Source organism: Gracilinanus agilis, chromosome 2, assembly GCF_016433145.1.
Source record: "Gracilinanus agilis isolate LMUSP501 chromosome 2, AgileGrace, whole genome shotgun sequence".
Taxonomy (NCBI): Eukaryota; Metazoa; Chordata; class Mammalia; order Didelphimorphia; family Didelphidae; genus Gracilinanus; species Gracilinanus agilis.
Genome location: NC_058131.1, coordinates 223,531,941 through 223,547,707, shown reverse-complemented (window position 1 = coordinate 223,547,707; position 15,767 = coordinate 223,531,941). Strand labels below are relative to the sequence as shown.

Below are 15,767 nucleotides of genomic sequence, written 5' to 3'. Positions count from 1 at the left end.
AAAGATAGTATCCCTTGTCTAAATGTTTCTATTCTTTATATCAGAATTATGAAGTAACAAATCAATTTCTAATGCCAATCACATTGAGTGGTCCTATCTTGAAAACATTCCCCTAATTAAATGGAAGGCAAAGTCAGTTTTATGCATAGGTGGAAAGGTAGTTTGTCACTTGGGTGATCTGATTGAAGGAGGCCCTGTAGAGTTTCCTCAGAAGTATCTTCCCAAGTGATGTCTGAAATCCCATCCTCATTTTTCTGAGTTACCAGCTACTTTCTCCCCAAGGTCCCTCTTTTCAAATGCAAATATTTTATTTCATATGCAAATAATACAGAAAGCTGATCTAATAAGGATGCGATATGATTCCATGAAAAGGTTGCTGAACCTGAACTTAGTCCTAGGATCAGAGTTAAAATTCCAATTCTGATATATATATTTATCTGTGTGAGATTGGTCCTCTGGACTTATAGTTTCTTTTTTAAAAATTCAATTTTATTTTGTTTTCACAAAGCTCTGCATTCTCTCCTCTTCTGCGGATAGTAAAGCAAAATATATCACTGCTGTGGTCATTGGGTCATAATTTCTTCATCATCTATTAAATGAGTGGGTTGGATAAGATGACTGCTAAAGTTTCTTCTGTCTCTAGATTGTATGACTCAAAGATGAAGAAAGGAGGGTTCCCCCCCATATTCTTTTCCTCCCAGACAAGAGACTAGTAGGATTGTATGGGGTGACGGGGTGGAGATGGGTTGATTCTTGAAAGAGAGCCAAGAAGCAAAACTCTGTAGACCACTATTTTGCCCAGAGTTAGCAAAAGATACCATTTTCTTTCCAACTTCAATTTTCCATCCTGGCTGCTACTCACGTAGTTCAAAAAAAAAAAAAATCAAAGAGAAGGGGAACTAGTGTTATCCCACAGCTGGAATGGAATGGGAAGGGAGTAAGTCCTCTCTTGACAGGAAGGGTGTTAGAGCAGTTACATACATCCTGTTTGTGCTTAGAAGCTTGAGGTACTTCCTCCTGGGTGACCTTGTTTCCCTTCCAGCTTTCCTTTCTGACTCCCTGCCTTTATTTTGTCTTTCATTACAGCTCTGGGGCATAATCAAGCAAGGATACAAATGCAAAGGTAGGTAAAGAAAATGTGAATGAATGTTCTTTTCTAGACAGACCTGCAAGCTGTTGTTGTTTTTAACTGCCAAAAAAGGTCCAAGATCGCTGTGTTTTGGCAGGAGAGTAATTTGTTCAGCTAAACAAAAATGCTCTGGCATCGAGGATGAGTATTTTGGCCATTGGTACCTAGAGCCCTGCTGGTGCCAGGTACTAGACAGGTACAGACAATCATGGGAAGGGCCAGAAGTTGAATGTTCCAAGAAGATTCAGTTTGATGCCAGTGAATGAATAAAAGAAGCACTTGTCAGTCATTTACTATGTGCCAAGCACTGGGCTAAGTGCTAGTGATATAAATACAAAAGCAAGGATAAATTCTGTTGTCAGAGAACTCACTTTCTAATTGGAGCAGAGAATGCATAAGGGAGAGTGATCCTGGAGGGGCACTTTTCCCTTGAAAGTTCCTCAGTGAGGCCAGGGGAGCAGATTGGCCTATGATATGTAGGAACAATGACTAAATTGACTTGACAAGTTTCAAGAACTGAAGAGGATAAGAAACCCATAAAAGTCATTTGTAGAGGCTATTGAAGAGATGGCCAGAAAATAAGCTGTTAAGGGAAACACATTGGTGGAGATTTCCTAAAATAGTGAACCAGGAGAGGCAGTCATCAATCAACACATCAAGGGCTTTAGAGGGACAGAGATGGAAAAGGGTGTAGTTTTTGGCATGATTATCAAGGTAGTTGTTGAGGTTAGAGAGTATAAGTTATAGGTTAGGTGTTGATCTCCATCCTTGGAAGACCTTTCCACCCTGGGATTCCTCCCACTATGATGAAATCCCAGGTTTAGACAAAAACAAGCAAAAAACAAATTTTGAGATTTATATAGCATTCTAATATTCCCAGAACACTCTACATGCACAGTCCTGTTTAATCTGCATGACATCCTTGTGCATAATACAATTATTAGCCCCATCATACTGGTGAGAGGTTAAGTGACTTGCCCATTATAATTTATCTCATAAATGTCTGAGCTCATTAACACCTCTCTTGACCACAAGACCAATCCTCCCTCCACCAGCACTATTGTATTCTGCCTCTCAGGAAGCTACCCTCACAGGCCACATGAATTGAATACCCATCTCTAAGTTTTCCTTGATTATCATCAATAAGACTTTTATGTTTGTGTCAAAGTGTACTGAGTAAATGGGGCAGAAAAATACATGATATCCAAAACTGTTGAAAGGAAAAAGCTAACAAAGTTTCATACCTAGGATACAGAGTAGTCTTATCTGGTTTTATCACGAATATAGTAATGAACAGTAGACTACAATAAACACTTCACAAATGCTTATTGACTGTCTTTCCTGCAAAAATGAAACAGGTGACAGATAAAAGTGAGGAAAACCCCTTAATTCCCTTTTGCCCTTTTCAGTGGAATAGACTACATTTTTAGCCTCTAGCTTTATAGATGGTTTAATCAATGAATATGATGTACACATAGTATGCACATTAACATGATTTAATATGTTGGATATAGCATTGTGAACATCAGCATGGTATAGGGCTGCATTGGTGAAGACTTGGCACAGTGCAGAGCTGGCACTCGGGAGCTGCTCTTCCCAGCGCCTGAGGACATTTTTGCATGCCTCACCCCTCTGTCTAGCTTCCCAAAGCAAGCAAAATTTCCCTCAGCTCTCTCTGGTAATCCTGGGGCTCACAGACAGCTTGAATTTGTCCTCTTGGCACTCGAACTAGAGGTTGCCAATGAGGGTATAGGCCCCAACGACTGCAACCTTTTTGGCTGTGAGAGCCATAAACTTGTGCGGAAGGAGGAGGATGGAGGCAGAAGGTGCTGGAATATGGGGCGGGGCTGAAGAGCCCCCTGGGGCACATCCTGGGGCTCTGCCCGGACTGATGGGTGGGGAGGTGGAGCTTGATATGGCTCGAGAGCCATACATTACCGACCCCTGGACTATAGGGCATATAAGATGAGCCTCGAAGTCAGAAGGATCAGCTCCTTCAAGCCCTGCCTCTGACACATATTAGCTATGTGACCCTTAGCGTAGCATATAAGCTCTCAGTGCCCCGAAACACTTGCTAAGACACTTATATTGCCCCAAAGTTACATCTATATAAGTGAAGAGAAATTTCCATGCCAGGAGTTTCCCTGACTAGATGAAATCACGAGTCTATAGCTGAGAAAAGAAACATATACATATTATGCAACATTTCATTTCACTGGGATTATGAATAGTCCTGGATATTTCAGTGTGAAGTTTTCCAGAAGCTTGGTAAAACTTTTGAGGAAAAAAACTGTACAAACAATGTGTGTAGCCAATATTTTAAAATTCCATTTGGTAGGTGAGTTGGTAAATTTTTCCTTCAAATTCTCATTCTTAACTCTTCCCACTCCAGTCTCCCTCCCCCCAAACCCCCCAGGCTGGCAAGTGAACATCATGAAATCACTAATGGCCCCAAATCAAGTCTATTCTTTTTAGAAAGACAGCATGGAACAGAAAGAGGGTTGGAGGTGGAGACAATAGATAGGAGAGTTTGAATCTTGCCTCTGATGCTTTCCTAGATGTTTGAAAAAGGTGGAATCACTTAATCTCTCTGTTTCAGTTTCCTCATTTATAAAATGGGGACTATAAGTACATGTAGCATCTTCCTTAGAGGAATGTGATGAAGATCACGTGGGAAAATGTGCATAAAGTCCTCTTTAAATGTCACCTTTGATTATTACTTACAGTTTTTAGATATACATAGAGATTTATATTTATTTTTAAGTACCAATGCTATTTTATAGTTCAATTTTGTTCCCTCAATCTTCAATGAAAATACATTTGATGAATTAATAAAGATGACTTTTTAATGGCTTACTATGTGCCAAGTGCTGGGAATAAAATTCCAAACCAAAAATAAGACTGCCTTTGTCCTCAAACATCTTATATAATGCTAGGGTTCTTAACCTGGCATCGATGAACTTGTTTTTAATCTGATAATTGTATTTCCATATAACTAGATTAATTTGTAATCATATGTTTTATTTTATGCATGTAAAAACTTAATCTGGACTGTCAGAGATCCTTGATACAAAAAGGTTAAGAATCTGTTTATAAGGAGAATATGATTCACAGATAATAGTTAGAATTTATAAATCCCTTTACAGTTTGCAAAATGCTGTAAAATATTGACTCATTTCATCTTAACAACCTGGGAGATAGGTGCTATTATGAACTATTTTTTATTAAATTAAGTTAATTGGACCCTGTGCAAGTCACTTGACCCCCATTGCCCACCCTTACCACTCTTCCACCTATGAACCAATACACAGAAGTTAAGGGTTTAAAAAAAAATGAAGTTAATTGATTTACCAAAGATCGTATAGCATATAAGGATCAGAGGATGGATTTGAACTCAAATCTTCCCAACTCCATTTTAAATGCTTTAATATGTTCCACCTACTTCCCTCACAGGATTTTTACACCATGAAGAGTGCAAGGAAGCTTGCAGACTTCTTACTTTTTTTTGATCTTATAGATCAGTAGGGTCTGGTGATGTCAGATCAGACCAGGAGTCATGCTATCACTCACCTTTCTGGGTTCATTGCACATTACTCCCTTTTATGCACTCTGAACTAGAACCAAATCAGTGGGCTTGCTGTCATCACCCTTGATATTTTATATCTAACTCTTACCTCCTGGAATCCCTCCCTTCCTTCAAAGCCACCTCAAGAGCTACCTCTGATTCTCCTCTCCACCTCATTCTCCTCTACTCTACTTCCATGGAGAGGGCTGCCCCTCTCCAATATTACTCTAGATTTATTTTTTTTTAACCCTTGTACTTCGGTGTATTGTCTCATAGGTGGAAGATTGGTAAGGGTGGGCAATGGGGGTCAAGTGACTTGCACAGGGTCACACAGCTGGGAAGTGGCTGAGGCCGGGTTTGAACCTAGGACCTCCTGTCTCTAGGCCTGACTCTCACTCCACTGAGCTACCCAGCTGCCCCTCTAGATTTACTTTTAAATTTTATTTGATATTTATTTATTGATGCACAGATCTTTCCTCCAATGGAATGTAATCTCTCTGAGGGCAAGAACTGGTTTTGCTTTTTTGCCTTTATATTCCCAGTGCCTACTACATAGTAAGTGCTAAATAAGTGGTTGTTGAATGAAGGAATGAAATGAACATTTAAAAATTTTACAGATTGCGGAGTCAACTGTCACAAACAATGCAAAGACCTACTTGTGCTGGCATGCAGGAAATTTGCAAGGGGGACCTCCATGGGAAATGGTCATGGTTCTCTTCCAGGCAGCCCATCATTACCTCCAGGTAGGACATTTCTTTTTTTGTTGGTTTCTAGATGCAATCCTTCAATCACTCAGATTCCAGTAATTTGAAAAGAAAAAAAAAAAACAGGCCATATTAGTCCAAAATATAGGATATACTTCCCTCCCCATATTGGCTCATATATAATGTGAGACTAATCTAGAATGACTATTTTCAATATATTCCTAGACATACCTATATCTATCTATGTGTAGATTTTTTTTCTCTTTCAAAGAGCTATCATTTTAGGGGTAGCAAATATTCAAACTAATATTCTAGAACGAGGGTTCTTAATTCATCTTTGGCAATTTGGTAAAGACTATGAACACCTAAGAATAATGTTTTTAGATGCATAAACTACATAGAATTGTGAAGGGAATCAATTAGATTTAAATATAGTTATCAAAATATTGAAAAAAATAAATTCAGTTTCATGTTAAGAATTCCTATAGTTTAGAACAGTTATAGTATGTTGTAAATTTTTAGTAATTGGCAGCTTGATATTAGTTTGTGATCGATCCAGTCTTGTTGAAAAAGAGGTTTTTTAAGTATGATTTTGCTTGTCTTCTCTCTTGAGATGCCAGGTATAAGCTAGAACCAGGATTGTAAAGGGCTTTCAGTCAATAGGCTGTATAAGGATCAATGGAAGGAACTAGAGATATCTAACTTAGAAAAGAGAAGATGGGGGTGGGGGTGGCAGTGGGGAAGGGCCTTGATATTTGTCTTCAAATATTTGAAAAGTTGTCACATGCAATTAGAATGAGAGATTAGTCATGTTCTGTTCTGCTAGAGAGTGAAACCAGGAGTAATGTGTGGAAGCTGCATAGAGGCGAATTGAAGCTTGATGTCAGGAAAAAGCTTGCTGAACTCAACTCAGAAAGTGGAATAGACCTCCCATAGGTGGTAGATTTCTTTGTGTTGGAGGACAACTTTTCAGGTGTGATGTAGGAATTTTTATTCAGGTTTTATTCTGGTATTCTGGGTTAGACTAGATAGCTACTGTGATCCCTTACAACTCTAAACTTTTATATTCTGTGCTTCTGTAATATTAAATAACATCAGGTCCCTTTCCCCTTACAGCTCAGGATGAGGTATTTGAGTTCCCTGGTGTTGCTGCTGGAAATCAGGATCTGGACAGCCGAGCCATCACCCTGGTTACAGGTTCTTCTAGAAAGATCTCTGTGCGCCTTCAACGAGCCACTACCAGTCAGGCCACTCAGACAGAGCCCATGTGGCCTGAGTCAGGATGGGTTGACTCAGGAGCTCATACCTTCCCCAAAATGAAATCCAAGTTCCATGGCAAAACTGGAAAGGACAAAGGCTTTGCCCGATGGGAGAATGAGAAGCCTGGGGGACAGGCCAACATGAGCATGATGACCCAGTGTACAGAGTATGAACTGGACCAGAATGGAGCAGACACCAGTGAAGCCAACCAAGAATGTGAGGTTGGTGTTGATGTACAAAAACAGCATTAAATTCACAAGTGTATAGATTTGAAAGCCAGAGGGTATTAGTCTAATTTCCTTGTTTCATTTTTAAAACTAAAAACAATTAAGACTGGGTCTCCTTATCTCACCCAGGCTGGAAGTACAGAGGCTGTTTAGTGGCTGATTCTGCTATTGATTTGTACCAGAGCTTTGATCTGCTTTATTTCCAACCTGGGCTAGTTATCCCTCCATAGATACCTTGATTCCCCACTCCCCCCTTACCTCCTACTCCCTGGGAATCACCATACTGATTTAGGGAAGACAGATAATCAGCTCAGATGAATGGTGCTGAGAAATCCCAGGCTCAAGAAAGTTGATCTGTTGGTCTCAACCTCCCTGATATGAGAACTTATAAGCAGGCACCACCAATGCCCTACCTATACCCTCCATTGACCAGATGAGGAAATTAAAATCCAGGGAAATTATATGATTTTCCCAATGTAATGAATGTCAAATGCAGAATGTGAAGCTCTCTACTGTGGTATCAAACCTAGTGCTAGTCAGATTTCTCATAAGGAGGCAACAGGGAGTAATAAAAATATAATAATACCTGAGCCCTCTTTATCACTTAGCCCCCTCTTTATCACTTACTGACTAACTTTGAGCCTCAGTTTCTTCACCTAGATTCTGAGAGGATTGGACTAGAAAATTATTATGGTTCAATCCAGCTCCATGACATGATTGAGAACATCATGCAGATTTCTAAGGAGGGTCATATAGGTTTTATGTAATGACTTTGTTCTCAGTGGATAATATTTACAAAATCTAAAGCCCTATATTAGTGCTTGCTATTATTATTATTATTATTATTAATCCAATCTCTCACTTAAATAAGGATGGTTTCAGTAACATGTGCCTAACTAATGCTAATGAACAATGTGGGTGATGGAGGGTTTTTGTTTTGTTTTTTAAGAAAGGAATTTAATGTATTTGTGGATGTTTTCAATTGTTAGAAAGGTCTTATTGTATGACAAAATCTGCCTCTCTGTGATGTCTGTCACTATTGGGTCTCCATTCTGCCCTCTGGAGAAGTAGAGAATAAAAATAATTTTTCATATGATAGTCCTTGAAATATTTAAAGACATGCCCTCAGTGAATCTCTTCTCTCTAGGCTAAACATGTCCAGTCTGTTCAGTCTTTTCTCATATAAGAAGTTTATATTAAAAAAATCAAAATTTTAATACACTGTACATGTAATACAAGTCAAGAATTATCATATGGCAAACTAATATATGAATACAACCTAATGTTTCCTTTAAAAATGAATAAGCCTAATGAATACAACCTAATGTTTCCTTTAAAAAAAGCCTAATATCTAGAGGTAGGGAAGCGAAAGGAATATTCCCCTTGTAGTCTGTCCTAGAGAGCTGTTTTCATCTTCTGGATGCTACATTTGAGTAAAGACATTGATAGACTGAAGATCACTCAGAAATGGGTAACCAGGAATCTAAGTTCCTTAATGGCAGGAACTATTTGCCTTTTGCTTTTCATCATTATGCTGAACACAGGGAGAGCTTAGGGTAGTAGGTGCTTAATAAATACTTGTCTAGGATGGTAAAGGGTCTTATCTTCATGAAGATATGCAGACGGAATTTCATTGGAGAAGAGAGGACACAGGACTGTTATCTTCAAATATTTAAAAGGTTATCATAAGGGCGTGAGATCAGGTTAGAATTGTTCTGCTAGGCTTCAGAAGGCAGAATTAGGGGTAACAGATAGATTAGGAGACAGATTTTAGATCTGACATGAGGAAAACTTCATAACCATTAGAACAATCCAAAAGTTTAATACGTTGCCTCTGGAGGTAGAGAGCTCTCCATCCCCCCCCCCCCCCAACAAAGGCCAGATAACTAATTCTTAGATGTGTTATAGAAGGGTTTCTTATTAAGCTATGGATTGAATTAGATGGCCCCTGGAATCCCCTCAAATTTTGAGATATTCTATTATTTTCTGATTTCCAGACCCTTCTCTTTCCTTATTCTTCTCTTTGGGACACAATTCAGTTTGTCAGTGTCCTTAAATTGTAACTACTAGAATTAAACCTAATATTTAGATGTGACCTGGCCAATAGAGTATGTTTAAGAATATTTCCTCTCTGAGGGATTTATGGTAAAGAACGCTACCCACATTCAGAGGAAGAACTGCAGGAGAGGAAACATGTAAAAAAAAACAACTGCTTGAATGCATGGGTCAGGGTGGACATGATTGGGGATGTGGACTAGAAACAACCACACCAATGCAACTACCAACAATATGGAAATGGGCCCTGAACAAGGATACATGTTACAACCAGTGGAAATGTGCGTCAGCCATGGGTGAGGGGAGAGCAGGGGGTGAAGGGGAAAGTGGAGGCATGAATCATGTAATCAGGTTAAAAATGAATATTAATAAATGTATAAATTTAAAAAAAAGAATATTTCCTGCCTTAATATGAATATGAAATTACTATTATTTCACCTTAAAAGCAACCATTCTGAAATCCCCAGACCTCTTTTATATTACATACAGTCAAACCAGTTCTTCTTCCAAACTGTACTTTTGCATTTGGTTTTTTAAAAATGTAAATATGATCTTATTAACTAAAAATAGGTCTTTGAACCAATTATATATAGTAAGTTTCATTTTCCTCATTTTTTATCATAATTCTGGCTTGTTGAGATCTTTTAGAATCTTGTTTCTGTGATTCAACTGGCTAGATAATTCAGTTTTATGTCAAGTTTGATACAGAATTCCTATGACTTCATCTGAGACACTGAGAAAAATGAAGATCAGAACCATGTGGCCCAAAACAAGAGACTTCTTTCCAGATTGCACTCAATAATAATTATGAATATTCTAGAATGATGTAATTTATGAAGTACTTTTGCTTTTTATACTTATTGGAGTTTCACATAGAAGCCCTGCAAGGTAGCTAATGATGAGACCCTTGAGCAAAAATCCAAAGACCCTGTGGTATGCAGAAATGGGCAGCCAATTCTTACCTTAGTAACAGTAACTAGTTTTAAGTCAGGGGTCGGCAATGTATGGCTCTTGAGCCATATCTAGCTCTTTTGAGGGCCAGATATGGCTCTTTCTGCAGGAGCCATAAAGTCAATTTTTTTTTCAGGCACTGTTACAGGAGCGCACTGTGAGCATTGTAGGGCTCTCAAGAAATTACATTTTAAAAAATGTGGCATTTATGGCTCTCACAGCCAAAAAGGTTGCTGACCCCTGTTTTAAGCAGTCAGATCTGGGTATCTTAACTGGCTATAGTCATTTCCAATCCAGTGGTAATCTTTCAGTTCAATGTTCATTGTGTGGTCCTCAAAGTAGACATCCTTGTGAAGATCTGTGAAGTCCTCATTGCTTCAGCTGTACTGCTTTCAGATGTTACCACACATGCTTGTCAACTTCAGCTGGAAATGTTATGTAGTTGTGTTGACTAGTGTTGTAACATTTTTGTATGTCCACAAAAATTCTTCTTGATTGTTTTCTTCTTCTTTAAAGATTGAGATGAAGTCAAAATAAGTCCATTTGCAGTTATGATGTTATTTTTCCATTAATCATTAACTGTGATATGCAGAAATGGGCAGCCATTTTCTTATAGGTACAAAATAGCAGTTTGCTACTTTGGAACACAGAACCTGGCAAAGCACCCCAGGACATGTGCCAAGGTGACAGTTAAGGACAGCATATAAATTAAGGTCCACAAACCCCTGAGACTTCACTTCTTTCTCTCATCTCGTTGGTTTAAGGAGGAGGTGGTGGCAAACTGGGCCCCGGGAGGTTTGGGAGATTGGATTAGGCAGGCAAGTAGGGACAACCTTCATTGCTAGCCAAATTAATACCTTATTGGCATAGCCAACAACCTTTAAATCAAGCAAGAGAGAACAGCTAATTTCAAGAAACAACAGCATTGGACCCAGGGGCCTGACAGCCCAGCCTCTGGGCTCAGCAACAAACAGCAACAAATTTGAGGAGACACCCACAAGGTCTTCTCATACTCTGCACCATAGGAACAACTTGTGCTTCAATATTTATTTTAGTCTTAATAATTAGGCAAGATTATTTAGGGTACCTTCATCCATTTTCCTTCTCCCTCTTACCAACTCTCAGTTTGATAACAAAAAAACCCAGTTTGATCCTAAAGTCTAAATATTCTTTGAAACCAACTTCTTACCTTAGTGACAGTAACTAGTTTCAAGCAGTCAGATCCGGGTAACATCCATCTCTAACTGGCTATAGTAATTTTCAAGCCAGTGGTAATCCTCCACTTCAACCTAAGGTTTCAGGAACTTACAGCTCTACTTCTGGGTTACTCCTACCAACTGCCTGCCTGAATTGGTTTCTAAGGCTTTGTGGTTTAGCAAAGAATCTTCAGTTTTAAAGGGGGTTTAGCCCAGCTGGTGTGGGAACAAAACCTATACTCACATCTTGCTATGGTTAGGGTTTCTCTCTCCTATTTGAGCAACCATCACTAGCATCTTTACCCCCTACTTCTCATAACAACCCTCAGCAAGAAGGTCCCCAACCACATTCCCCCTCCTCTATCTCCCTCTTCATATAGGTTATGTTTGTGTTCATTACTCCTAGAAACCCAAGCAAACTCTTGTGTATGTATCATGCAACCTAGGCAAATCTTTGCATTGTATCATGTAACCCCTGATTCTCCAATCTTTGTACCCCTTAAATCATTGATGTATCCATTAAATCATTGATGTATGTGTATTGTGATCCTTAGGGTCCTCTGTTAACATTACCTGTTACCATGTAAACATTGTCTGTTACCAAGTGTATGGAAAGTTTGGGGAGCAACTCTAGTCTGATTCTCTCCCCCTATTAAAATCCTGACTACTTCCATTAAAACGCCTTATTTGCCAGTCTGCAAACCTGGTCCTCCTGGTCCTTCTCATTCTTACCACCTCTTTGTGGACCCCAGATTGTTGCAATTGGCAGGATGCTGGCTCGCCAAGTCCCTGTCCCTTACAAGCTCCGAGAACTATTATTAACCCCATTTTAATGAGGCTAAATGAGAAATCTGAGATTCGGAAAGATTAAGCATTTGTAAATAGGGATTGTTTTCTTTCTTGATGCTTTATGTAGTACCTGGCACATGGCAGACAGTAATAAATATTAATTGATTCATTAATCAAACTAACTAGCAAGTATCAGAGATGGATATGAATCTAGGTCTTCTTGACTCCATGTGCATAACTCTAACCATTATATGACACTGCCTTCCATCATTCAATGATCTTTGAGGGTTATCTTGGGCTTTCTTTATTACATATGGACTTATGATTAATGAGAACATATCTCTGAATTTGGTAGCCAGTAGGGTATAATGGAAAGAGAATTGACTCGGAGTACTAGACCTGCATTCAAAGCCTGACTCTGTAACCTGTTGTCACTTTGGGCAAGTTCTTGAAACTCTCTGGGCTTCAGTTTCCCTGTTGGTAAAATTAAGGAGTTTTCTGATAATACTGTGATACTTTTAGCTGGGAGAGGAGGCTGGAGAAGTACAATACTTACCTAAAATTGATTACTTCACTTTCAACTAGGGCAGGGACTAATTCATTTTTGTCTTTTGTCTTTCTTTGTCTCCCCAGAGTTAGCATAGTGCCTGGCACAGAGATTCGGATCTTAATAAGTATTTGTTGAATAGACTTGAATATCCTATGATGTGAAATAATGTAAAAAATACTTAACCTCCCCAAATGTCATCAGTCTTCACTGACAGGAACAAACAAACAAGCCAGTCTTTGCTATGAAGCCTCTTTTGTCTACTTACACACATAGCTCTATTGTCCAACTTTCCTTTGTCCCCACCCCTCTTTTTTGGCCTTCTTTCTGTTTGTCCCGCCTGATCTAAGTTGAGTTGTAGCCTCTGTTTATTTTAAAGTGTCTGAGAATTAGTCTTGCCCTTTCCCTCAGTCAGACAGATGTCCTTTTATTTTTCAGGCTGGGGTGGGATTTATTGATTTAGCCTTCGGCCCAGTTTGAGAAGAGACCTTGGGTTTGTTTTTTGTTCTCCTCAAAATATTTCAAATAAAAAGAAATGCATTATTCAATGCTATTCCATGAGGAGTTTAACATCTTCCAAATGTAGCTCTGAGTGAGGGCACTCTCTACCAAGCCCTGGGTGTCTAAATTAGAGGAAATGGGTCTTAGAGTGGAGAGAGGTGATCTGATTTGCAAACACTTGTTGAATTTTGGGGATCTTGTTTCGTGGGAGGCTCTGAAATCTCCCAGCTGTGTGTCAAGTATTTGAGGAGCAATCAATCAGTCACCTGAGATTCTCAGCACTGGGCTGTAGGGGAGTAGTGAGGTTGAGACTGTGTGCAAAAAGTCCTTTTTTCTCTTAAAAATGTTTATAATTACATATAATTATTTATCTATACATAATTATAGTTATGTAGAGTATAACAAATACATATTATTTTTCCACTAGTTATTCCCATGCCTATATTCCCATGCCTATATATATATATATATATATATATGTATGTATATATCCTTCTCACCCCAAAGCTAGCCCTTGTAACAAATTTAAAAATGTCAAATAAAATCAACTTTCCTAATAATCCTTTCTGATGGTGCAAGTGACATTCTGTTCCTTAGCTCTTTATCTCTCTACTGAAAGAAGGGAGGTGCATTTGACTGAGTAGCATTTTCACAGTAAGAACCGATAATTGTTTCCTGGGAATGTATCTAATTATAATATAGAATAGTTTGGTGTAGTGGCTATAGAGTTTGCTTTAAAGTCAGAAATATTGGGGTTGAAGTTCTGCCACATACTGACTGTGTGATCCTAGTTGGGTCATTTTGAACCCTCTTAAGGGTCTAGGAAGCTAAGACTTTAAAGAGCTGACATATGTAGATGGAGTTTCTTTACCCAATCCCTAATTATAATAGAAGTCAGTGACAAAAATTTAGCATCTACTCTGAGGCCTCTGGCCTTACTTTCTCCAGAATTCATTTTTTACAAACTCAGAGAATACATCATTATGTTAGTCAAAATTCACTGATATAATCATTATTTCATTTGGTTTGCAGGATGGCTGACCCCTGGATGGGGAAACTGAATGTCTAATGAGTTTGGTTGTTGGATGAAGCAAGATGGGGAATCCTGAAGACCACGTTCCAACTCTGGGAAAACGATCAAAAAAATATTCCTGCCTTGTGAACTCATCAGGTCATCCTGTCCCAATAGTGTGATGGAGGGTCCCTGTCTATGCAGCACAAAATCAGTGTACTATTTATTTTTCCCCCAGTAACTGATCTGTTGAGCATTTCAGAAACAACAATGAAGATTGCTGTATACCAACTCTAATACTCTTGTTTTTTCTTTCTTTGAAGTCATTTGTGGGCGAAAAGAATGCTGTTTGTGCATGCACTATCCATTCTCTAAACTGATTATATTTGCTTTTTTTCTGTGAAAATATTATTTTATCATTTTTATAAATTTAGTGAGGGTAGAGATCAAAGAAGTGTCAAATCTTTTTGAGTTGAAGTAGAGCTCTAACTGCCAATTCTAGCACCCAGGGTAAGCGACAAATCAAATTCAGGTGGGCTAGGGTGGAAACTGGAGAGAAGGAGAGACTGAACTTCCGGCTCTCCTGTAGTGAGAGATTATTACTTGGAAGGAAACTGCCAAGAGAGGGAGAATGGCAGGAAAGCGCCAAGTAAGAGTTCACAGGAATAGATCTGCCTGGGTTTGAGAGTCAATCCATAATCTTCTAACCAATTTGGTTTGTACTGTAAGTGGCTGAACTCAATAATTGCCACCTGCTGAAGGAATACAAGTTCTCTCAGCACACTCTAAACTTTGCTCTGGACGTAAATTTCTGCTACTGCACCCGTGTTATGGCTTTGGATTGAATCCTTCTCCACATGCCCTCTTAATATTCATTTTGGAAGGCAACAGAATTTTTTGTTTCCTCTTTGGAAAATCCCAGAACAGATTCAATAAGACCTAGAATACAGTATTTCCTCTATGTACTCATTGTCACAGAGATTAACAAATTTACTTTGTCCTTTTTTTTATATTTATATCACCTAAGTTGTAGCCATTTAAAACCTCTGTGGAAGTCAAAGATACTATGTGGAAGAAGTCTCTAAATATACTCAGTATCTTATAAAATAGCACAATTGTTCTAGAACAAAATTAACTCTGTTCAATTAGGCTGGGTTTAAAAGTCTTTTTTTGTAAGTCCTGAAATGTTGCAGTCTTAGATGAGGAAATTTGAGGGGAAAAAATCTTAGCTACAGACAAAACAACAACAATGAAACAATTTTTTTCTTCTTCCGGGAATCTTGTTGCTAAAAAAAGAGAACTCTTGGACACTCAAAGACAATTCTCAGTGTTCTTTCTTTGTAACTGATTATGTAACACCAATAAATAAAAAATTAGTCTCTGGAGAGAGATGATCCTCATTAATCATCACCATTATGAATCTTCGAGTATTATGGGAAATGAGACACCTGAAGCATTGTATCTCTATTAATCTCTATTAGTATAATTGTTGATGGCCCCCCAAAATTAAAGGTTAATTTGTTGTTTTTGTGACTGGATTTGGGGAAAAGTGGGTTCTAGATGCCCAGGAAAAAAGTCATATAATCAGCTCTGAAGATTCTCTCAGAGAATGTGCTCTTTACCAAGAAGACAGTGAAAAATGTTCATTACAGGAGCCTACATCTCAAAGAGACTGAATGATTTGCCCACGATTGCACACAAGTGGTAAGTAAATTGAGATTCAAACTTGTGATGATGCCATCTTGTCAAAAACATAACTCCAGAAATAATGATGCTTGATGACCCTCTCATTACTTATATTGAGAGAAATGTGTTGATTAAAGATGTTTGC

At 38.5% G+C, this 15,767-nt stretch overlaps 1 protein-coding gene across 4 annotated transcripts in view; it reads left to right on the top strand.

Annotated features, from left to right (window-relative positions):
• The window catches only part of RASGRP3 (RAS guanyl releasing protein 3), a 128,893-nt gene extending 113,570 nt beyond the window's left edge, over nucleotides 1-15,323 (top strand). For all 4 annotated transcript variants that reach the window (XM_044663661.1, XM_044663659.1, XM_044663660.1 and 1 more), the window contains 4 exons: nucleotides 1,087-1,123; nucleotides 5,312-5,437; nucleotides 6,515-6,879; nucleotides 13,957-15,323. In XM_044663661.1, the coding sequence (XP_044519596.1) occupies nucleotides 1,087-1,123; nucleotides 5,312-5,437; nucleotides 6,515-6,879; nucleotides 13,957-13,965 (537 nt within the window). In that variant the 3' untranslated portion in view covers nucleotides 13,966-15,323. The remainder of the gene's footprint in view (nucleotides 1-1,086; nucleotides 1,124-5,311; nucleotides 5,438-6,514; nucleotides 6,880-13,956) is intronic.
• The last annotated feature ends 444 nt before the right edge of the window (nucleotides 15,324-15,767 follow it).